The sequence below is a fragment of the Bos mutus genome, chromosome 22 (assembly GCF_027580195.1).
Source record: "Bos mutus isolate GX-2022 chromosome 22, NWIPB_WYAK_1.1, whole genome shotgun sequence".
Lineage (NCBI taxonomy): Eukaryota > Metazoa > Chordata > Mammalia > Artiodactyla > Bovidae > Bos > Bos mutus.
In genome coordinates, this window is record NC_091638.1 from 67,967,265 (window position 1) to 67,989,327 (window position 22,063).

The window sequence follows — 22,063 nt, forward strand, 5'->3', positions numbered from 1 at the left end:
CTAGTGGAGACGACTGGGCGGAACCCAAGGGATAGTTGAGTGGCCATCGAGTAACGGCGGAGTTAATTGGCGCAAAATTCTCCCAGTGAGTTACAAGAGGCGGGGAAAAGGATGGAGGCGTGGACCTGCCTGAGCTAAAGCTACAGTTCGGCGCTACGGGGGCACACCCCCTCTAGGTCCAACCTACTCAGTGTGAGACGTCATGAGTGGCCTCTACTTCCGGGTCAGAGCTCATACTTAAGATTGTAGAGAGCGCTCCTTCAAAAAGGCAGAAATAGTCGAAGTAGGATAGCGTCGTTTTTCTTAAAGTGACAGGCTCAAGGCAATCAAGGGGTCAATCCTGCGGTTGCGAGCGCGGTTTAGCTATTCTGAATTCAGTCACTACGTACATTTCAGGACCACAGTCTCAGGTTTCCTCCCCTTCACGGGGAAGAGGCATGAATAAGTGGTTTTCCAGGTGAGGGAAAGGAGGACCTGACAACTCGTTCCAAGAGCTCGAGGTGCAGCCAGTTCCGTCCTCCTCGTCTTAACACACCCCCCCCCAACGCCCGCCCATCCCACTAGGTCTGCAAAGCTGAGCTTCTGGCCCCAATTTCAGATGCAAAGCGAATGAGGCGCAGAGAGGATGGATCACACAGCCCTGCAGCATCGGGGCCAAGACCAAACTCGGGTTTGTCCCCTTCCCAAGCCAGGTTCTTTGCCCGAGTTTTCCTGATGCGGATGTAGAGGGGAGAGATGGCCCGTCGTTAGCAGAAACCAACTCGACCCTGAACCTGCTGTCATGGGAGGTGGGGGCTACCCTTCCCCTCCGTCGGCCTCTCATTGCCCGCCTACCCAGGAACTCCCCGGCCCAGTCGCCCCGCAGCCTCTGGGAGGGGAGCGGTGCTACCCGCCCGCGTCATCTGATGCTGTTTCCTGCGGGAGGGAGAACAGCGGAAAAAAGTGAAACTCCACCCTCCACCTCTGCCTCCCGCCCCCGGGGCCAAAGTACAAAGGGAGGAGGAAGAAGGGAACGGGGTTGGAGCCATCGGGTCGAGAGAGCCCAGCCAGGAAGAGACAGCTAGCCCCAGCAAGAGACACTCCAGCCACCCCCTTCGCAAGGAGACCCAAACAGAGTCCAGGCGCTGCCCCTTGCTGGCCCAGCTTACACTTCGCGGGGTGCTGGAGCCAGGCTCCCAGGACTGCTCCAGACTGAGGGACGCCGGGGCCCCTCTTTGCTAGCCATGGTGAGACGCCGGAGGCCCCAGGGGCTCACCCCCCAAGCCTGACCACACTACCCTGGGTGGCCTTCCTCCGGAAGCCCGAGATGCAGGGGGCCGGGAGGCGACACTCCTGGATCCCCAGAGAGGCGTGGGTCTGGGGCTGAGGGCCAGGGCCCGGATGCCCAGGTTCCGGGACTAGGGCCTCGACAGTCAGCAGGGGTGGGGACCAGGGGCACCCAGGGAAGGTCCCCCACACCCACCAACGCAGCTCCCAGCCATGGAGCCCTTGAAGAACCTCTTCCTCAAGAGCCCACTGGGGTCATGGAACAGCAGTGGCAGTGGGGGCGGCGGGGGCAGCGGCGGAGGCTGGCCAGAGGGGTCCCCGAAGGCGGCAGCTTATGCTAACCCTGTGTGGACAGCCCTGTTTGACTACGAGCCCAGCGGGCAAGACGAGCTGGCCCTGCGGAAGGGCGACCGTGTGGAGGTGCTATCCCGGGATGCAGCTATCTCAGGCGATGAGGGCTGGTGGGCGGGCCAGGTGGGTGGCCAGGTGGGCATCTTTCCGTCCAACTATGTATCTCGGGGCGGCGGTCCGCCCCCCTGCGAGATGGCCAGCTTCCAGGAGCTGCGGCTGGAGGAGGTGATTGGCATCGGTGGCTTTGGCAAGGTCTACCGGGGCAGCTGGAGAGGCGAGCTGGTGGCTGTGAAGGCTGCTCGCCAGGACCCCGACGAAGACATCAGCGTGACAGCTGAGAGTGTGCGACAGGAGGCCCGGCTTTTCGCCATGCTGGCGCACCCCAACATCATTGCCCTAAAGGCCGTGTGCCTGGAGGAGCCCAACCTGTGCCTGGTGATGGAGTACGCTGCCGGTGGGCCCCTCAGCCGTGCCCTGGCTGGCCGGCGTGTGCCCCCCCATGTGCTCGTCAACTGGGCCGTGCAAATTGCCCGTGGGATGCACTACCTGCACTGCGAGGCCCTGGTGCCTGTCATCCACCGAGACCTCAAGTCCAACAACAGTGAGTTTTGGGGAGTGTGGTTGGAGGGTGGCATGGCCTGAGCACACATCTACTGCCAGCTCGCAGCTGAGCCTACCTGGGGATCTACTAGAGACAGGAGCTACTGTTCTAGGAGCATCTCAGTTGACCAGGGGTGCCCCTGGGCTCACACTAGCCCCAAAGCAAGAGTCCCAGGCACCCAAGAGTCCTTTACGCCCCAGCCCCTGGAGGAGGCCTTTACCCCAACTCACAGGTGCCAAGTTAAAAAATTGGAATCTCTCAGAATTGTAAGCAACCTGCCTACCATGGCCACTACGTCAAGGAAGGGCATGCTGGATCCTGGCACCCCTCATCTTCAGGGAGCGCCCACTTGTCCTGCGGGTGCCTCCTGTCTCCTCCGCTTGTGGTGGGCAGCTCCTCCAGAATAGACATCTCAAAGGGAAAAGCCCCTCCCCTCCTCCCCACCCTCGGTGGTCAAAGCTGGGGTCAGGGATGGAATTCTAACCCCACTCCTTTCCCTGGCTGCACTCTCTCTAGCTGGTTATTTCAACTCAGAGCATCGATTTCACTCTGTAAAAAGGGAGTGATTGGGAGAACGAAAGGGCTTAATCGTTGGGCACCCAATGCCCGGCATCAGTGGGTCGTCAGCCATGGGTGTGGACGTTTGAAGGCTGGATTGCCAGGAGGGCTTTGCCTGGAATCAGCACTTGGAGTGGGCGTGGCAGGGCTAAGAAGACTTGAGGCACTCTATCTCCAGCCATTTCAGGTCTACGCATGGCCTAGCATGGGCCCGAGACAAGCAAGTGACAGGTTCAGAGGGCTTCCTGAAGCAGGCAAGCTTCACACCTGGCCCAGAGCAGGGCATGTTCAGAGAGGCACCCAGCTGGATGTCCTGGCAGGGCCTGATGAGAGCAAAGTCAAGGAGGCAGCACCCGGCACGGTAGTAGGGATGTGGGTGGGCCTGCTGGGGCCCAAGGTGCAGACCGAAGAGCAAGAGGAAGGGCCCGCAGGACCACTGGAGAGCCACGGGTGGCCCGCGGAGGGGTGAGCATGGATACTTTGAGCCTCCCGGCCTGGGCTGACCATGGATCAGAGGCTTGTGGGGAGCAGAACACCAGGGCCCAGTGATACCCAAGTCCCTTCCTGGGCCGGAGGGGCCTCAGGAGGTCTGCCAGCCACCCCACCCACTCCTCTCATCCACAATACGGTGCAGGTCCCAGCGCTCAGCTGCGTTGCTGAGCCTCAGCCATCTAGGGACCCTCACTCCCTGCCCCAGCCTGAGGGGGATTCCCCGAAGGCCTGGGGGGAGGGGACTCCCGTCTACTGTTTTTCCTCCAGTTTTCTTTCCAGAAAAAATGGAACAATAGCCCAGGCCCCTGCTCCCCACCCTCCCCACCGCTTCCTGCGTTTCCTGCTGCCCCTGAGCCGGCTTCCTGCCCCTGCTCCAGCCTCTGCTCTCTCCCCAGCCCAGCTGCCTGCAGGGGAGGAAAGAGTTGGGGGTGGGGGGGGTTGTGGGAGAGGAAGGAGCCAGGGATGGCACCCCCACTACCCCCAGTTCCCTGCTTTCACCCTGAGTCTGGGTGGTGGTGAAGGGCAGGCAGGGTGCCCTTAGCCTCCCTGAGCCTGGGCTCCCACCTCACAGACCCCAGTTCTAGGCCCGGGGTGCTGTCTGCGGCGTTGTGGCAGGGGGGAGTCCCTGGGCTGGGGGGGCTCAGGCAGGAAACAATGGCGTGATTTTCCTGGACAATGGGGGCCTTGTGAGGAAGCCTGGAGGGGAGAGGAGGGGGAATTCTCCAGGCCCACGAGTCACAGGACTGACCAGCCAGCCCGGCCTGGGCCTGACCTCCCCCAATTCTCCCCCAAAGGACTCCCCCCTCCATTGGAGACCTGGGCCAGGCCTCCCAGAAAGGAGAAGTAGGGACCATGGGAGGGAAGCGGAAGAGGTGTGAGCTGCTGAGGCCACTCCCGGGCTCCCCAGAGGCAGTCTAGGGAGGGGGCTGGGGGCCAGGTCCCTTTTCAGAGCCAGGGAGCCCTAACCTAAGGGGGTGCTGGGAGGGGGATCTCTAGCTCCTTCTCTGAGTGACCCCTGATCACCCCATCCCTAAGGTCTATATCAGACACCAGAAGAGCAGCTTGGGTTGGAACAAATTCAAGGCCATTGGAGAAAAGCAGGGCTCACGGAGGGGAGGCTAAGGCTTCACAGGTGTGAGGTCAAGCTGGGGACGGGGTTGGCAGAAAAGTCACCAGTACAAAGGAGTCCTGAGACTGAGTGGGTTGCCACCCCGTCTGGGCTTCAGATGATCTAATTGAAAAAAGGAGGCTGGCCTCCCAGCTTGAGATACTGGTGCAGAAAGTGCTTCACCAGTCCATGAGGTACCACAGGTGGCTAGAGACCTGACCAAGAAGTAGCAGGGGTTGGTCTTCAAGAGGATGGGTTGGTCCTGGCACCAGAGGAAGTGGGAGTCCCTCCCCAACCCCAGCACATGGACCCCTTTGCCTGGTCCCTCCCCAGCCACCCGCCCCAGCCTGCTGCGATTCTTCTCTGAAACGGATATTCACAGAGCTTACTAAATGGTCTTGTTCTGAGACTCCAGCAGCCAGGCCAGAGGCTGTTGTGAAGCTGCGAATAAGATGTGGTAGCGGATGGAGAGGAGAGTCAACTTGAGATTCATGGCAGCATCTTTGGAACAACTGTCAGATCCTTGTGTGAAAGCTTTAAAAAGGGTGATCTTGTTTAATACTCATGATAACCCTCTGGCTTTTGTTGTTATCCTCAGCTTTAACTGTTCAGGAGTCAGCCCCAGTTTAGCTCAGAGGAGAGGGTAGGTTGCAGGACCGTTCTCTGAATTTGGAGACAAGGCAGGAAGATTTGCCAGGCACAGTGGGAGGATGTAGGTGGTTGTTGAGGGCATGGAGACCAGGTAGGGTGACAGCTGGGCAGCTGGACCCACTTCTGAATGAGGGCTCCACATACGGGAGATGCCAGTGAGGAAGGAGCAGCTGGCACCTGGGAGAGGCCAGGACAGCCTGGAGGCAGTAGGCCGAGGTCAAGGGGAGGCCAGTCTCTGAGAAACACCGGCATTGAAAAGGCTAAGGGTGGGGAGGCCTGAAGGAAACAGCACAAGCAGCCAGAGGCCCTGGGAGCCAAGGACAGCAGGGAGGGGCTCAGTAGCAGTGCCAGATGCCCCCATGAGGCCCAGGGAGCTTGGCCAGCAGCAGGATCAGGAGTTGTGGCTTTAGGCCTAAACGAGTGAATACCCTGGTTGTGCCATCTCCTCTGAGAAGTCTTCCCTGACTCACCTGTACAAGGTGCCTGTCTCCTCTGACCCAACCCCAGAACCCTGCGCTGCCCCCTCCGTGGTACTGTCACCCTGGGCAGGATTGCTGAGAGATGTGCCCTGAAATGGCAACCAACTCCAGTATTCTTGCCTAGAGAATCCCAGGGACGGAGGAGCCTGGTGGGCTGCCGTCTATGGGGTCACACAGAGTCGGACACGACTGAAGCGACTTAGCAGCAGCAGCAGTGCCCTGAAAGGATATGTGTTCAGAAATGTCGTTGGCTTGGATGTCCCTTCTGTACAAAACAGTTGACTATGACCAGAAAAGTAGAGTCCTCTTCAGACCCTCGAAGATTCTCTGACTTTGCCTTACATTTTTTCCTTTAAAACCTCTCTCCTTTGAGCCGTGCTTGTCCTGGTGAGACATTTGCAAGTTGTTGGCTTTCCTGTGTATACAGGGTATGGTGGTCCCATGAGGGACAAAGCCAGGAACACTTGCCGTGTCCATCCACTCCTACATTTGTCCCAAACTCCTTTCTAGTCAACAACCACCCTTAGACCCCTTCGTCTCTCATCACATCTAGCCACATTAGTGGGTATCTTTTGGAGTCTTTCTCTCTTCTGGAAATGGCTGTGCTAGCCACAGTGGGACATGGGCACCAGGGGTCTATAGTGCCCGCTGGGCTTCCTTTCTCACCAGGCAGTTCCCTCCTGCTCCCCACCCCCAGGGAGGTTCTAAATCACACTCTTGCCTCGACAAAATGACAACACACAGGTTTCTTTTGAAATCAAAGTCACAAATGCTGAGAGGCTGCCATATTGCCTATTTCTGTTCTGTGCAGGGTTAGGGGAAAGTTAGAACACTGGCTTTGGAACCACGCATACCAGGTTGTGGGTGATACCTGCTTTGTTTGCTTATGACCTTGGTTAAGTCAAATTGTTGCTCAGTTTCCTCTTCTGCAAAATGAGGATAATGATGTCTTTGTTATTGCTGTTTAGTCGCTAAGTTGTGTCTAACCCTCTGCAACCCCAAGGATTAGAGCCTCCAGGCTCCTCTGTCCATGGGATTGAACCCCTACCATCGCCTAGCTGAGGCCAACTCCTCACTCTGGTCTCAGCTTAAATGGTACTTCCTCTGGGAAATCTTCCCAAATCTTACAATTTACTTATTTACTTATTGGCTGAGCCAAGGGCATGTGGGATCGTAGTTCCCTGACCAGGGATCGAACCTGTTTCCCCTGCAGTGGAAGTACAGGGTCCTAATTACTGAAGTGAAGTGAACTGTTAGTCGCTAAATTGTGTCTGACCCTCTGCAACGCCAAGGACTGGAGCCCACCAGGCTCCTCTGTCCATAGGATTTTCCAGGCAAGAATACTGGAGTGGGTTGCCATTTCCTTCTCCAGGGGATCTTCCTGTCCCAGGGATCGAACCTGTGTCTCCTGCACTGGCAGGTGAATTCTTTACCACTGAGCCACCAGGGAATCCCATGATGTTTACCTCACAGATTTGTGTATGTGTGTGTGTGTGCTAACACTGAGTATAAATGCCTAACCTCTAGGAGCCCCTTGGTAAATATGTCCCAGCCTTGTGTTTATTGTCTCATTCTATCCCAACCCCAGATACGAGCTCTGGCAAGGTTGAGACCAAGTCACCTCACTGCCCCCATTACCTAGCCAGGATGTCTGTCCGATGACAGTTTGCTCCCAGCTCCTCCCCTATCCCCACCCCCTGAGCCTGGAACCACAGTCCAGCCTCTCTTCCCCAGTTCTGCTGCTGCAGCCCATTGAAGGTGACGACATGGAGCACAAGACCCTGAAGATCACGGACTTCGGTCTGGCCCGTGAGTGGCACAAAACCACGCAAATGAGTGCTGCGGGCACCTATGCCTGGATGGCTCCTGAGGTTATCAAGGCCTCCACCTTCTCCAAAGGCAGCGATGTCTGGAGGTGCGGCTGGGTGGAGTCTAGACAGATATGAGGTCGTGGGGGTGGGAGAGGTGGCAGCCAAAATCTAGGGCTGGATGGATAAGCAGAGGCCAAGGGAGGGACACAGACCACTTACTCTTGGTTGCTTTGGGGTGAAATGGCAATGAATGAGTCGAGGCGGGAACACAGACCCTTTGTCTCACCTACAGCTTTGGGGTCTTGCTGTGGGAACTGCTGACCGGGGAGGTACCCTATCGTGGCATCGACTGCCTTGCTGTAGCCTATGGTGTGGCCGTGAACAAGCTCACACTGCCCATTCCATCCACCTGCCCGGAGCCCTTCGCACAGCTTATGGCTGGTAAGGGGATGGGGCAGGAGGGTGAAGGGTAGAGCTCCTTGGCCCAACAGGACATATCCACTCACAGACCCCTTCCCCTGTCCCCCCCGCACCCCCGTCCCCACTCCGTTTCCCTAGACTGCTGGGCGCAGGACCCCCACCGCAGGCCCGACTTCGCCTCCATCCTTCAGCAGTTGGAGGCGCTGGAGGCACAGGTGCTACGGGAAATGCCGCGGGACTCCTTCCATTCCATGCAGGAAGGCTGGAAGCGCGAGATCCAAGGCCTCTTCGACGAGCTGCGGGCCAAAGAAAAGGTGGGAGGAGTCGCGGTCCCAGGGGTGGAAGGAGACACCGGGAAGGGACGTCTCACGGAGAGTGGGGATGAGCGCCTGGGACCGTACCCGCCTGACGCCACCGCCTTCGCTGTCCTGGGCACAGGAACTACTGAGCCGCGAGGAGGAGCTGACCCGCGCGGCGCGGGAGCAGCGCTCACAGGCAGAGCAGCTGCGGCGGCGCGAGCACCTGCTGGCTCAGTGGGAGCTGGAGGTGTTTGAGCGTGAGTTGACGCTGTTACTGCAGCAAGTCGACCGCGAGCGGCCGCACGTTCGCCGCCGACGCGGAACCTTCAAGCGCAGCAAACTCCGCGCGCGCGACGGCGGGGAGCGTATCAGCATGCCACTCGGTAAGGGGCGGGGCCCCAGCGCGCCGCCCGCCATTGGCTTCGCGGGCGGTGGGGCGGGGCCAGGCGGGTGGCTGACCGCGCTGGGATTGGTCTAGGGCGTCGGTGGGTGGGCCTGTGAGCGGAGGCTGCAAGAGGTGGGATCGGGAGTGTGTTCTTGTCTGTGGGCGGGTTCTGGCGGGAATATTTGCATGTCGGCCTGGGAGTGGCTGCGGCCGGGAAGGGGCGGGGCTCATGAATGTTTGGGAAGGCCGAGGGCACGGGGTGGGCCCTCTCCGACTTCGCCGCGCTTGCCGGGGTTGGGGATTTCCTTGATCCAGAATCTCAGGAAGCCAGTGAGGCCGGCCCCAGTCACCTAGCCTCCGTGTTAGGCCGGATTCCAGCACTGCCTGCGTGGCCTCCGCGCTGCCGAGGGGTTAGGATCCTGTCTCTCCTTCACCACAAACTTGCACTCTGCTTCTCTCCCCCCAACTCTAGACTTCAAACACCGCATCACCGTGCAGGCCTCGCCTGGCTTGGACAGGAGGAGGAACGTCTTCGAGGTCGGGGCTGGGGACTCTCCCACCTTTCCCCGGTTCCGGGCCATCCAGTGTAAGCAGCTTCTCCTCTTGCCCACGTCCTTCTCCCCAGATCTTACCCTTTCGTCAAACCTTATCCTTGGAAGTGGATCCCTTGCACTGCCTCCTCCTCTTCCTCCCTGCTCCCAGGTTCCCTCCCCATCCATCTAAACTGGTATCTGAGTTCCCCAAGCATCAGTCATTTTACAACTTTTTTTTTTCTAACAATTGTATGATGCTATGTACCATCCACTTTCCTAAGTGCTTTGCTAATTATTAGGGTGTCCTCGGTGGCTCAGAGCATAAAAAGAATCTGCCCATAATGCAGGAGACCCAGGTTTGATCCCTGAATTGGGAAGATCCAAGAAGGGAATTGGAGAAGGCAATGGCAACCCACTCCAGTACTCTTGCCTGGAAAATCCCATGGACGGAGGAACCTGTTAGGCTGCAGTCCATGGGGTCGCTAGGAGTTGGACACGACTGAGCGACTTCACTTTCACTTTTCACTTTCATGCATTGGAGAAGGAAATGGCAACCCACTCCAGTGTTCTTGCCTGGAGAATCCCAGGGACGGGGGAGCCTGGTGGGCTGCCGTCTATGGGGTTGCACAGAGTTGAACACGACTAAAGCGACTTAGCAGCAGCAGCAGCAAGAAGGGAATGGCAACCCACTCCAGTATTCTCACTTGAAGAATCCCATGGACAGAGGAGCCTGATAGGCTACCATGGGGTCACAAAGAGTCAGACACGACTGAGTGACTAACAGTTGCTAATATTAATTCCTCACAATGACCCTGTGAGGTAGATGTCTTTATTATTACCTAGGTTTTACTGATGAGAAAAGTGAAAGAAGTATCTCCTAATACTGCATAGCTGATAAGTGGCAGGGTCAGAATTCAGACCCAGTTTGCTGCAGTGTCTGTGCTAACTCCTAAGCAGCAAATGCCAGCTGAAGGACTAGAAGAGATGCCCCACTGCCAGTCTCAGGACCCACACTCACCTACCCCACCCCAGTTTGTGCAATTTCTCTGTAAGCCCAAAGCTTACCATGGGAATGGGATGGGGCCCAGCCTGACTATCCGCTCCCCATCCTCCAAGAAGTTGCCCCTGGAGCCCAGTTCTTACGATGGGAGGACAAGGATCAGGGTCCTTGATCTTGACTCAGACTCCTTCGGTTCCCCCCCTCACCCTACCCACCACAGTGGAGCCTGCAGAGCCAGGGCAGGCATGGGGCCGACAGTCCCCAAGACGTCTAGAGGACTCAAGCAATGGAGAGCGCCGAGCATGCTGGGCCTGGGGTCCCAGCTCCCCCAAGCCTGGAGAAGCCCAGAATGGGAGGTGAGTGCCTGACTGCCACCTACCCAGCAGCTCCTGCCTCCCAGCAGTCCTGAGATTCACGAAGCGCGACTCCTTCTCATTCCCTCACTAGGAGAAGGTCCCGCATGGATGAAGCCACGTGGTACCTGGATTCAGATGACTCATCCCCCCTAGGATCTCCTTCCACACCCCCAATGCTCAATGGTGAGTGGCCTTGTCTTCCCCCAGCCAACTGTTGCTGCACTCCTATGGGTACTATGGCAAGGCAGGCCATTGCTAGAACCCAGGTCTGACGTATAAGCCCACAACTGAGGGAGATCCCGCCTAGGCCTCAGGGGGCCCAGAGTGGTCCCATTGTGCAGGGCTGGCCTCCATCAGCTGCTGTGCCCTCAGCAAGCTCTAGGGAGCAAAGGAAGACAAGGAACAGTGGCCCCTGTTTGGGACCCAAAGGAAGTTGGGTGCAGAGAGGGAAAGGAAATTGTGCATGTGGGGTGGAGTTAGAAAAGTGGCTACTGCACTGTGCTTCTCAGAGTCCTTTCTGGGGAGCTTGGAGGTGGAAAAGAGGATAAGAAAGCTGAATGGGTGGGCATCCAGGGCCCCCTCACTGCATCTGGGGCAGTTCTGGGGTCTTCTGTTTTCCATAATGGCAACAGCACTTGCTGTGTATCAGGTGTTCCATCCAAGCAACAACCCCATGAGGGATTATTATACCTATCTGAGGCTCTGAGACATAATGTAATCTACCTAAGTCCCCCAGCTAAGGATCTGAACCCAGGAAAATATTGACACTCAGGCTCATAGTGAGCTTCCCCAGAAGCTTTCATTTAAAGAAGGGGTTTCTCACCTGCAAGCTACTTGGGAAGCTAGGGGATCAGCAGAAAGCAGGGATCCTGGGTCAGAGGGGCATGGCTCATCTCAGCACTGCCCAGCATTGGCAGGGACTAGAAAGTTGCAGCCTCCCTTGCCCAAGGGTCCTTTTACAGCCCCCAGCTGCACCTGCTTCTCAAAGTCAGAATATAGGACCCAGCTGTCATCAGACCAGAGTCCCATTCAGCAAACAAGTTAGACCCACTCCTCTCACCCCACCCAATGCATCACCTCCACCATTACCTAAGCTAGGATTCACAGTAATAACAACAGCAAACGTTTATTGGGTCCCTCGTGTGCCATTTTATAGAGGAGAAAACTGAGGCACAGACAGGTAAAGTGATTTGAAGTAGGACGCATAGCAGAACAGGGATTTGAGCCCAGGGCTTCCCTGGTGGCTCAGCTGGTAAAGAATCCACCTGCAATGTGGGAGACCTGGGTTCGATCCCTGGGTTGGGGAAGTCCCCTGGAGACAGGAAAGGCTACCCACTCCAGTATTCTGGTCTGGAGAATTGTATAGTCCATGGAGTTGCAAAACTTTCACTGACTCCAGAGGCAGGGCCCTGGACCCCCATCTGCCATGCCATTTCTTGCTCCAGCAGTTGCATTGCCCTAAGCAGGCTGTGCTACAGGGACCGAACTGAGAATTGGAAGGCCAAGGGGGCTGCTTGGAGTCACCTGCTCTAGAATGCCCCAGGCCAGAAAGTTCAATGGAGAACATGAGGTCCTGTCAAGCTGGATGTGCAGGCAGAAGCAGCCCCTGACCATGGTCTACAGATCCCTTCAGATCCCTTTGGCCTTATCTTCCCTGGGCTCCCAGGAGCAGGGACCTCATCTTTCTCCAGCTTGCCCCCTTACCTGAAAGGGTATCCCTTGTCCCAGCCCAGCTGCTGGCTGAGCATCTGTTTGCACCTGTGCAAGCCTTCAGCCAGCTGTCTTGGCCCACCCACAAGTGAGTGATCTTGACCTCCCAACCACCTACAGAGTCAAAAAACCTAGCTAAGAATCAAAGATGTCCCTGAGAGATTGTCCCAGGTGTTAGCCACCCCACTGGGGAGTCCCATCTCCCACCCCTTGTCCCTGCCTGGGTGTGCTGGCCCCTGGGGAACTGGTTGTTACAGATTGGTGGGCACGGTCTGCCAGCAACTGCCCCATGAAGCTTTTGCCCTGGAGCCACCAACTACCACATGGCCATGTCCTTTCCATGAGGCCCTGTAGAAGTGATTTCACCTTCATCTCTGAGTCAAGAATGGTTTTTCTGCTTTCTCCGTAACAACAGGGTTGCCACCTCTTACTGCCAGGGAGTTTAGAGGTAAATTAAAATTACTGCCAAGTTACCTGGGGCAAGTTTCTGACTTCTGGGAATCTCAGTTTCTCAGGATATCAACCTCAGTAACTTCTTTCCATTCTTAGTTGGTGTGCTGATCTCCAGTGTCACTTTGTTCTTTTTTTTTTTTGCTTGTTTTAAACATGTTTTTCCCCTGTTCTGTTTTAAACTCACTGTAAATGATCAGTTTCCTCACCTATAAAGTGGGGAACAGCGATCACCTTACGTGGTTGTCACAGGGATTCTAAGAATGGATTCTTCCATCAAACATGTACTGACACATATAATGAGCCAGGCATCATCGTGCTAGAGATCAGCAGTGCCTTGACCTCTGGGCGGGCCTAGTCTGGTAGAGGAGGCAGGCTCAGAAATAAACAAGTACAGTAGAGAGTAGCATGTGGCTGGCAGAAGGACTATACAAGGCATAGCATGAGCAAGAACTACATAGGTTAACAGGGGATTCTGAAAAAGCTTCTATTTTGTTTTTTAAACTTTTCTTTTGGTTGCACTGGGTCATCATCGTGGCACACGGGCTTCTCATTGTGTGCAGGCTTAGTTGACCCACAGCAAGTGGGACCTTAGTTCCTCTGCCAGGATCAAACCCCCATCCCCTACATTGGAAGGCAGATTCTTAACCACTGGACCACCAGGGAAGTCCCTGGCAAAGCTTCTAAAAGAGGAAAAGTTCTTGTTTTCCTCTGCATTCTATTGCTTCACTTCTGACACCATATGTGTGGAGTTTTTCCCACACCGGCCAGTTCTGGGCCACCAGCTGGAAGTCCTACAATCCAATCCAGTTCTGACACCGTGTACCTGGAATTAGCGTCAGACCCCACAGGCTAAGGGCTCAGGACTCCAAGGCTCCTCTGTTCTGCAGACACCAGTTGTAAGTCCAGGTTGTCACCGGTGCTCCTCTCCAACCAGCTCTACATCTGAGGTTCCTACGACCCCCGCCTCAGATTTGATAATGTCCTTGAAGAGGTCACAGAACTCAGGAAAACCATCTACTTCCTAGACTACTAGATTATTATAAAGGATACAGGTCAAGGACATACAGATGGAAGACATGTGGAGGGCAGGGTATGTGGGAGGGGCACACAGCTTCCATGCCCCCTCTAGGCACACACCTCTGCTGGTTCACCAACCCAGAAGTTCTCCAAACCCTTTGGCTGGGTTTTTATGGAGGCTTCATTACGTGGATGTGACTGATTAATCATTGGCCATTGGTGACAGGAGTCAATCTCCAGCCCCTCTCTTACCCTGATGCAAGTAGAAGTTGAAAGTTCCAACCCTCTAATCACACAGTCCGTTCCCCTGGCAGACCCCATCCTCCAACAATGACCGCATCAGGGACTTCCCTTGTGGTCCAGTGGTTAAGACTCCGTGCTCCTAATGCAGGGGTTATAAGTTTGATCCCTGGTCGGGGAACCAAGATCCCTCATGCTGCACAAGGCTGCCAAAATAAAAAGACATCAATATGAACTCTCATATGGAAATTCCAAGGGTTTGGGGAGTTCTGTACCAGGAATGAGATGAAAGCCAAATATGTACTTTTTTATAAACCACTGTCACAGCTTCATAGAAGCTGTGATCTCTCAGCTGGGTCTTAAATGTTAAGTAAGGGACTACTGAGCGCGAGGTGGGAAAGGTGTGCTGAGTGAAGGGAACAGTGTGTGTGCAACCATGGGGCTCACCAGACCTAAGGAAGAGGAATCCTGGTTGGAATTCACTGAAGGACTTGAGAGCCAGGGACTCCCAGGCCTGAAACAGCAGGCTGGGGCCAGTTCAGGAAGGATCTGGAAGTTGGGGTGGGGGGGCAGGTTTAAGCAGAGACTTGTCTTTAGCAGGTTTACATTTTAGAAGGCAGTGGCCACTGCAGGGGTGGGGTTGGGTAGGAGATAAGAGAGATGGGGTGGAGGTGGGGGGTGGAATTCCCTGGCTTTCTGGTGGTTAGGACTTCATGTTCTCACTGTTGAGGGCGCGGGTTAAATCCCTGGTGGGGGAACTAAGATCGCACAGGCCTTGGGGCCGAGCCAAAAAAGAGAGAGATGAGGTAAGGGTTGTGGCTGAGGATTGACCCCAAGCAAAGTCCTGGTTCACTGCAGAAGCTCACGTTTTTCCCAGCTTTGCATTCCTTCCTCTGGACCCCCACCCACTGCTCCACGCCAGGCAGGCCCAAGGAAGACAGAGAGGCCCTGAAAGCCCAACCAAGGAGCTTAGGCTTTTTCTAGCAGCTGTGGAGAGCCATGGTAGGTTCTAGAGCTGAGGAGGACTTGACAAAATTGGGGTTTGTGGGGGGCCATCACAGGCTGCCCTACCTCAATGACTGGTTCTCCAGACCCACCCATTTGGTCTAGAATGGAATCAGATTAACCCTAGGCCCACAGGTTAGGACATATGTCCTTTAATCCAGGGCAGGGTAGCCTTAGCTAAGCCTGGGAACCCCTGGGGCATGAGGCTCAGACAACGTAATGCCCCTAAATCACTCAGCTCAGGCCCGACACAAACAACTGACCTCTCCAAGCCTTGATTTCCTCATTTCTGGAATAGGGACAATGTTGTATCCCTTTAGAGCTGTTGTGTACATTGGAATTGGCCTGTGTGCCTTATACAGGTTACCACTGGAGGCCAGAGCAGGCAAGTAGAAGGACCAGGGCTGCCCAACCAGGGACGAGATGGGCACCGCACGGGTCCCAGCTGTGACTCTGGCCCCTGTGGATATCTTCTGCTGCCCATTGAGGGCACTGAGGCCGGCCCTGCTCTGGCTTGAGCTTGCTTCTTGGTGGACCCTCGGCCTTCCCTCCAGCCAGCCCTCCTTTCGTGGGCCCCAGGGCACCTGGCTTAGCTCCTGCTGCTTTCAAAGGTTGCACTGCCCTCCTCCACCCCCAACACTTCTGAAAAGCCAGAATGGGGATGCCGAGGGAGGACTTGGACTGGGGGAGTCAGGGGAGCAGAAGTCAGCCCTTGCTTCAGGGCCGCCGGAAGTCGGCCTAACCTGTGTACCCGCCGCCAGGTAACCTCCCGCGGCCGAGCCCGGAGCCCGAGGAGCCCCGGCGGCCGGGCCCGACCGAACGCGGCAGTGGCTCCGGGACGCCCAAACTGATCCAACGCGCGCTATTGCGCGGCACCGCCCTGCTCGCCTCGCTGGGCCTCGGCCGGGACCTGCAACCCCCGGGGGGCTCGGGCCGAGAGCGCGTGGAACAGCCCTCGCCAACACCGCCCCGCTCGTCGCTGCCCACCCCGTCCCCCACCGAGCCGCCCCCATCCCCGCTCATCCGCTTCTCCAAGACGCCCGAAACCCCAGCCTCCCCGCTGAGCCCCGACGCCTCTGGCCCGGCCGCCCCCGCGCCGCCCCTGCTGCTGGAGCTGGGTGTCCCTGCTGCGGGGCAGCCCTCAGCCAAGAGCCGCCGGCGCGAAGAGGAGAGGCGCGGTAAGCGGCCTACTGCCTGGTGACGGGGGAGGAGGGGCTGGTGGGGACCCGCAGGGCAGTGAGCAGGGCTGCAGCTGTCTGCTGGACCTCCAGCTGCGCCCTGGGGTGTGGGGAGCTGAGTTCTATGTTCAGCCATCGGGGCGGGCCAGGCCGGTTGTGAAATAATAGAAGTATTGAGGATCTCCCTAGCAAACTCCCTGGTGGCTCAGACGGTAAAGCGTCTGCCTGCAATGCAGGAGACTCGGGTTCGATTCCTGAGTCGGGAAGATCCCCTGGAGAAGGTTCTGACAATCCACTCTAGCACTCTTGCCTAGAAAATCCCATGGACGGAGGAGCCTGATAGGCTACAGTCCATGGGGTCGCAAAGAGTCGGACACGACTGAACAACTTCACTTCTTCTTAGCAAACTCCTACTGGCTGTTTACCTGGGTCAGGTACTATTTCTAGTCCTTTAGAAAGGTCACTTCATTCAATTCTGATAACAGTGCTATGAACTAGGCACTCCGGTTAGACCCATTTTTTGGTTGACATGTAAGGCACAGAGAAATGAAGGGACTCTAACCAGCTGCTGAGCTGGGTTGATCAAGACCTGCTCCTGAGGCTTTCTCACTCTTAACTGCTAAATCGCAGCACCATGGAGCAGGAAGGGTTATGGAAGTCTTGAATCCCAGAGCTCACTGCCATGAGCAAACTGAAGCCCAGAGCAGGGCAGTGCCCCCTGGGGACACCCAGGAGCCGGTGACTGCCTGACCTGGGCCCCCTCCCCTTCATTGAATAGCCAGTGCCGTCTCACCGCCGCCGGGGATATCACGCTCTGCTCCTGGCACCCCAGGGACCCCGCGCTCGCCGCCTCTGGGCCTCATCAGTCGACCTCGGCCCTCACCCCTCCGCAGCCGCATCGACCCATGGAGCTTTGTGTCCGCTGGGCCACGGCCTTCACCCCTGCCCTCGCCACAGCCTGCGCCCCGACGGGCACCCTGGACCTTGTTCCCAGACTCAGACCCCTTCTGGGACTCTCCGCCTGCCAACCCCTTCCGAGGGGCCCCTCAGGACTGCAGGGCGCAGACCAAAGACGTGGGTGCCCAGGCCCCGTGGGCACCAGAGGCAGGGCCCTGAGCCGGCTGGCTGCTCGCCCACCACCCTGGAGGAGCCTCAGCATACACTGGAATAGGAGCCAGGCCAGTCTCTCCAGCTGCCTTGGTCTCGCCCAGGGACGCCGCCCCCTCTGGGGGTCAGGAACACTACACTGCACAGGAAGCCTTCACACTGGATGGGGGGCCTGCACCCCCGACACACACCTGCAATGGGTGGGTCCCCCGACTTACCCGCCCCACTGGGGCCCGACACTGTACCCAGCTGGTTGGGAGGACCAGGGCCTGTCTCAGGGAATTGCCCCCCGGGGGCGGTGCAGGGAAGCAGGGAGGTGCAGGGGAGAGGGGCCAGCCTTAGCTGTCACCAGCACTTTTGACCAAATCCTACTACTGTGTCTCCTGCCCCTGGGCTTAGTGCCTGGGCCCCCCTGCCCTGGGGGTCATCTGGGGCCAGGGCTCTCCGGGTGCCTTCCTGCTGCCCTGGCCAGGGCTGGGGCCATGGCCTCAGGATCCAATGAAGCCAAATAAACTCCCCAAGCTGTCTCCCCAAGCACAGCCTGTCAGCATTCTTCGAGATAACTGGGGGATCCAGACCATCCCATGACCCTGGTGACCTCAGGCCCCCAGCAGAATGGCAGGTGGCCTGGGCCAAGGTTGGGATCCTCTGGACCGCATCTCTCTCCCGGGATCAAGTTCAATTGATCATCAGGTGTTACAAGGCCCTTGTTAGCCTCCCTGACATCCACACACTTGGGCCTTACTTGCCTGTTCCCACCCTGGCCAGGCCTTTCCCACCATTTCAAGCAACTGTTTGCCCTGATTGTTCTTGTTTCGGGGTGGTTCCCACTTATTCTCAGGGCCCACAACAACACCACCTCCCCTGGGGCCCCTTCCTGGCCATGCTGCACCCATTCCAGGCAGCTTGCTGAACTCAGGAGCCCACAGTTCTCTGGGTGGTATCTTAGGGGTTTGTCCAGGGTTTGTTTTTATCCTGAGGCCTGGACACAGAAGAGGGTCATCCACCCTGACACCTGGCTTCACTCACACTTCTCTTAAGAAGGCACAGGGGTTCTACAGACCACCCCTCCCATGCCACGCCCTAGGACAGGGGCCCCTGGGCTCATCCCCCAGTGGTTTGTGGGAGTCGTGGTCCAGGCTCCCTCTCCCCCTCCCCTTTGCACCTCACCACAGCCAGGTCTACTGTGTTCAGCAGGGCAGGGACTCGGGAGAGCACAAAAGTTTCTCAGGAAGGATTGGGAGTGGCGGAAGCCTCACCTCTCCAGAGCACCCAGCATCCTCCACATCTGTCCTGCCTGCCCCATCCCAAGTCCTACCATCCTTCTTCCCATTCTTCTGCCCAGGCCACCACCTTCTCATCTGGGGTACCAGCCGTAGCCCTGTCCATAGGTCCCCATTTTTCTCACCACCCAACCTCCTCCCCACCTGGCCTGGCCTCTTCTCTTCCCCAGCTGAACTGTCGCTCTCCAAAGGGAGCTTTTCAGGCCAAGTTCCCCTCCCCCAGAACACTCTCCCATCATCCAGGGCGTTTCCTTCAGGGAGTTTATGACAATGTGAACTCGCCCTGCCTTCTTGCTAACAGGTTTCTCCTGGGAACACTGGGAGGGCAGGGACCAGCCTCTGTCCTCTCCCCTAGGGTCCTCAGGGTCTGGGGACCTGCTGACTAGTGAATGGGGTCTGTGACTGGGTGAGCTCACATGAACCACCACTGTGGGAGGGGGAACTGGTCAATCGCCTTGCTTTCACCTGATCCTCACCGCCCATCACTCAACCACCCAGCTTTGGGGACCTGGGTGGGAAACTTGTTGCCCCCAGAAACAGAGGAGTGACCCCAGCTCCCTCCCAAGCCTGAGCCGCCTCGCCTTGCCCTCCTGGCTCCACTCACCCCAGCTCCATCCCAGGCTTCCTTCCCTCTCCAGCCACCCACGCAGCCCCTCCCCCCGGCCCCACCCTGCCCAGCCCCTCCCAGGTGCCTGTGGTGGAGAGTTGGCTCCCCGGGCACCTCTGACAGACTCTGGTGGCATACCATGGGGGCTCTAAGGCCCTGGGCCCGATACGGGCTACTGGCTGTGGCCCACCTGCTGGCCCTGGGCCTTGGGGCCACAGTGCTCCAGGCCCTGGAGGGGCCTCCAGCCCTTCGGCTCCAGGCCAACCTCAGGGCCGAGCTGGCCACCTTTCAGGCAGAGTTTGGGGCCTGCCTGCCAGCTGGGGCGCTGGAAGAGCTGCTGGGCACCGCCCTGGTAGCCCAGGCCCATGGGGTTTCCAGCCTGGGCAATGGCTCCGAGGCCAGGAACTGGGATCTGCCCTCAGCCCTGCTCTTCACCGCCAGCCTCCTCACCACCACGGGTAAGGCGGCCGGCAGGGCGGCAGGAAGGCGCTCTCAAGGCAGTCCCTACCCAGGGTTCCTGAGGGTGCAGCCCTCCCCCAGCCCCAAACTGCTAGACAGAACCCAGGCCTCATTAGGCCTGTCATCAGGGCTGGGGCTCCCCCCACCAACACACCCCAACTGGTGCCTCAACTTCAGGTGCCAGGGGGCGTGGCCTTCTCAGCCCCACCCCCAGGCAGCTGTGAGACCCAGGGGACGTGCCCAGACCCCACTGGCCTGAGGCGAGACTGGAGAGCCTGTGCGGTGGGATGGATTCTTGGATGGAGGGAAATGGAGTGAACCCAGGTACCACCAACCCAGGAGGAGTGTGGGGGAGGATGTTAGCTAATGAGACGTTAGCCCAGGCAAGAGGGCACAGAGACAGACACGAAGAAATTCCTGGGAGAGGAAACAACAAGTGTGAGGGCCCAGAGCCCAGGAAGTGGGGGTGGGGGGTGGGAGTGAGGTGTTTGCCGTGTAAAGTGTGTGAAATTCATTTATTTATCTAGGCTGCACCGGGTCTTAGTTGCAACACCCAGGAGGATCTTGGATCTTCATCCTGGTATCTTTAGTTGTGGCACATGGGGTCTGGGTCCCTGACCAGGGATTGAACCCGGCCCCCTGCATTGGGATCACAGAGTCTTAGTCATCAGACCACGAATGAAGTCCTGAATATTTTTTGAAGTCCCATTTTCCACCTTCTTTTGGAGAAACTTGTAAACCTACTTGCGCTGAGCCAGAAGCCCCTGTTGGAGAACAGGGCCCGCCCTTGGGACAGTGTGTGTGCTCTCCCCCCAACCTCTGTCCCCACCACTCCCTTTTGGCTCACTTCTGACTCCTGGAGGCATCTGTGTTTTACAGCCCTGGACCAGCTGATCCTGTTCCCCCAGCAGGCCTTGATCTTTCACCTGCCCTGCCTTTGCACATGCCTTTCCACCCTTGAAAAGCACACTGCCTCTTTTGCAACCCTCCATGTCTGGTGTCTTGACTGATTTTCCTGCCCGCCTCCCATCTGAACCTGAGCAGACTCAGGTTCCAGCACAGGGCCTGGCACCCAGGATAACTTGATATGCCTTTGGGGAATGAATGAAAGACTGGGTAACATTTCACCTGGTGAACTGGGAAGTGTGGATCAAAGACAGACTGAGGAATCTCTCAGGTCAGGCTGCCTCGGGGTAGGACGGCAGCTCTCAGAAGTACCCCAGCTACAAGAGGCCTGAGGGGGACTCTTCTCTTTTCATCCTTTCATGTTCCAGAATGTAAAAGAGTGACCCAGAGAGGTTCAGGGACTTTACCAACACCCCCAGTGAACAAGGGGAAGAGCCCACAGAGAACAGCCCTGAATAGTTCTGGCTGTGTTGGCCACCAGAGGGCAGCCTTCTGCAGGAGCGAGGCTCGGGGAAGTGGGCACCAGCCGCCCCACCAGGGTCCTCATTACCCGTGGCTCTCTCCTCTCCAGGTTACGGCCACATGGCCCCGCTATCAGCTGGTGGAAAGGCCTTCTGTGTGGCCTACGCGGCCCTGGGGCTGCCGGCCTCCTTAGCCCTTGTGGCTGCCCTGCGCCACTGCCTGGTGCCTCTGCTCAGCCGCCCCGGGGCCTGGGTAGCCACCCGCTGGAAGCTGACGCCGCCCAGGGCTGCACTGCTGCAGGCAGTTGCACTGGGCCTGCTAGTGGTTGGCGTCTTCGTGCTGCTGCCAGCACTGGTGCTGTGGGGTGTGCAGGGCAACTGCAGCCTGCTGGAGGCCATCTACTTCTGCTTCAGCTCCCTCAGCACCATCGGCCTGGGGGACCTGCTGCCGGGCCACGGCAGTGGCCTGCATCCAGTGCTTTACCACCTCTGCCAGTTTGCGCTTCTGGGTGAGTCCAGCTGCTAAGGAGGATGGGGTAGAGGGGAGGAGAGAAGGGAAGAAGACCCTGGACTACAACTCCCATAAGCCCCTGGGGGAGGCTGAGCCTCACAGGTTGGAAGGCCCCTGCCCCAGGGCATGGTGCAGAGTCTTAGTTGGCAGTGGGAAGAGAATTGTGTGGGTGGGAGGTGGATGGGAGCATGAGAGCTGCCCTAGTAACCTCTCCTCCCCAGGTTACTTGCTCCTGGGGCTCCTGGCCATGCTGCTGACTGTGGAGACCTTTTCGGAGCTGCCCCAAGTCCGTGCCATGGTGAAGTTCTTCGGGTCCAGCGGCCCTGTGAACGCTGAGGACGAAGGTGCCATCCTAGGCCAGGACGAACTGGCTCTGAGCAACATGCCACCCTCTGCAGCGGCCCCAGCACAGGCCCCAGCTTGCTGACAGGTGTCGGTCATGGAGCTGCGCTCCTTGCAGGTGGAGAAGCCTGAGGAGGGAGCCCTACGGAGTGGCTGGGGAAGGATCCGGAGGAGGGAAGGGAAGGCATGGATGTGAGAACCTCGGGAAATAATGTGTTAATAAAAAAACAGGCAACAGAGCCAGCTGTTCTCCTCTCTTCTGTCGAAACGGGACTTCCCTACAGCCATCAACAACCCAAACTCCATCATCCTTTAAAGGCAGAGGTCAGGCCTCTGGTCCCGCCTAGGCTGGCATCTGAAAACCTCCCCATTCCTGCACAGTCCTAGTGCGGATCGCACACCGCCTTATCGGCCGAGGCCCCACCCCCTTCCGTCTATTGAAAGCCCCGGTCACCCTGAGAAAGCCCAGGCGCC

The 22,063-nt window shown here is 57.7% G+C and overlaps 2 protein-coding genes across 2 annotated transcripts; both read left to right on the plus strand.

Moving 5' to 3' along the window:
• The first annotated feature begins 168 nt into the window (after nt 1-168).
• On the plus strand, nt 169-17,554 carry MAP3K11 (mitogen-activated protein kinase kinase kinase 11). The gene is made up of 10 exons (XM_005894046.3): nt 169-2,218; nt 7,241-7,421; nt 7,610-7,758; nt 7,876-8,051; nt 8,176-8,419; nt 8,894-9,007; nt 10,175-10,310; nt 10,402-10,493; nt 15,497-15,913; nt 16,692-17,554. The coding sequence occupies exons 1-10, from the start codon at nt 1,480-1,482 to the stop codon at nt 17,027-17,029; spliced, it is 2,586 nt and encodes an 861-aa protein (XP_005894108.2). The 5' UTR covers nt 169-1,479; the 3' UTR covers nt 17,030-17,554.
• Nucleotides 17,555-17,687: 133 nt separating this feature from the next.
• Nucleotides 17,688-21,674, plus strand: KCNK7 (potassium two pore domain channel subfamily K member 7). The gene is made up of 3 exons (XM_005894047.3): nt 17,688-19,368; nt 20,847-21,245; nt 21,469-21,674. The coding sequence occupies exons 1-3, from the start codon at nt 19,050-19,052 to the stop codon at nt 21,672-21,674; spliced, it is 924 nt and encodes a 307-aa protein (XP_005894109.1). The 5' UTR covers nt 17,688-19,049.
• The last annotated feature ends 389 nt before the right edge of the window (nt 21,675-22,063 follow it).

Excerpts from the sequence above, each read along its gene's own strand:
- MAP3K11 (XM_005894046.3), top strand. The coding sequence starts at position 1,480 with ATGGAGCCCTTGAAGAACCTCTTCCTCAAGAGCCCACTGGGGTCATGG. Across the intron at positions 8,052-8,175 it reads AGCTGCGGGCCAAAGAAAAG|GAACTACTGAGCCGCGAGGA; the intron begins GTGGGAGGAGTC and ends TCCTGGGCACAG. Across the intron at positions 9,008-10,174 it reads CCGGTTCCGGGCCATCCAGT|TGGAGCCTGCAGAGCCAGGG; the intron begins GTAAGCAGCTTC and ends TACCCACCACAG.
- KCNK7 (XM_005894047.3), top strand. The coding sequence starts at position 19,050 with ATGGGGGCTCTAAGGCCCTGGGCCCGATACGGGCTACTGGCTGTGGCC. Across the intron at positions 19,369-20,846 it reads CAGCCTCCTCACCACCACGG|GTTACGGCCACATGGCCCCG; the intron begins GTAAGGCGGCCG and ends TCTCCTCTCCAG. Across the intron at positions 21,246-21,468 it reads CTGCCAGTTTGCGCTTCTGG|GTTACTTGCTCCTGGGGCTC; the intron begins GTGAGTCCAGCT and ends TCTCCTCCCCAG.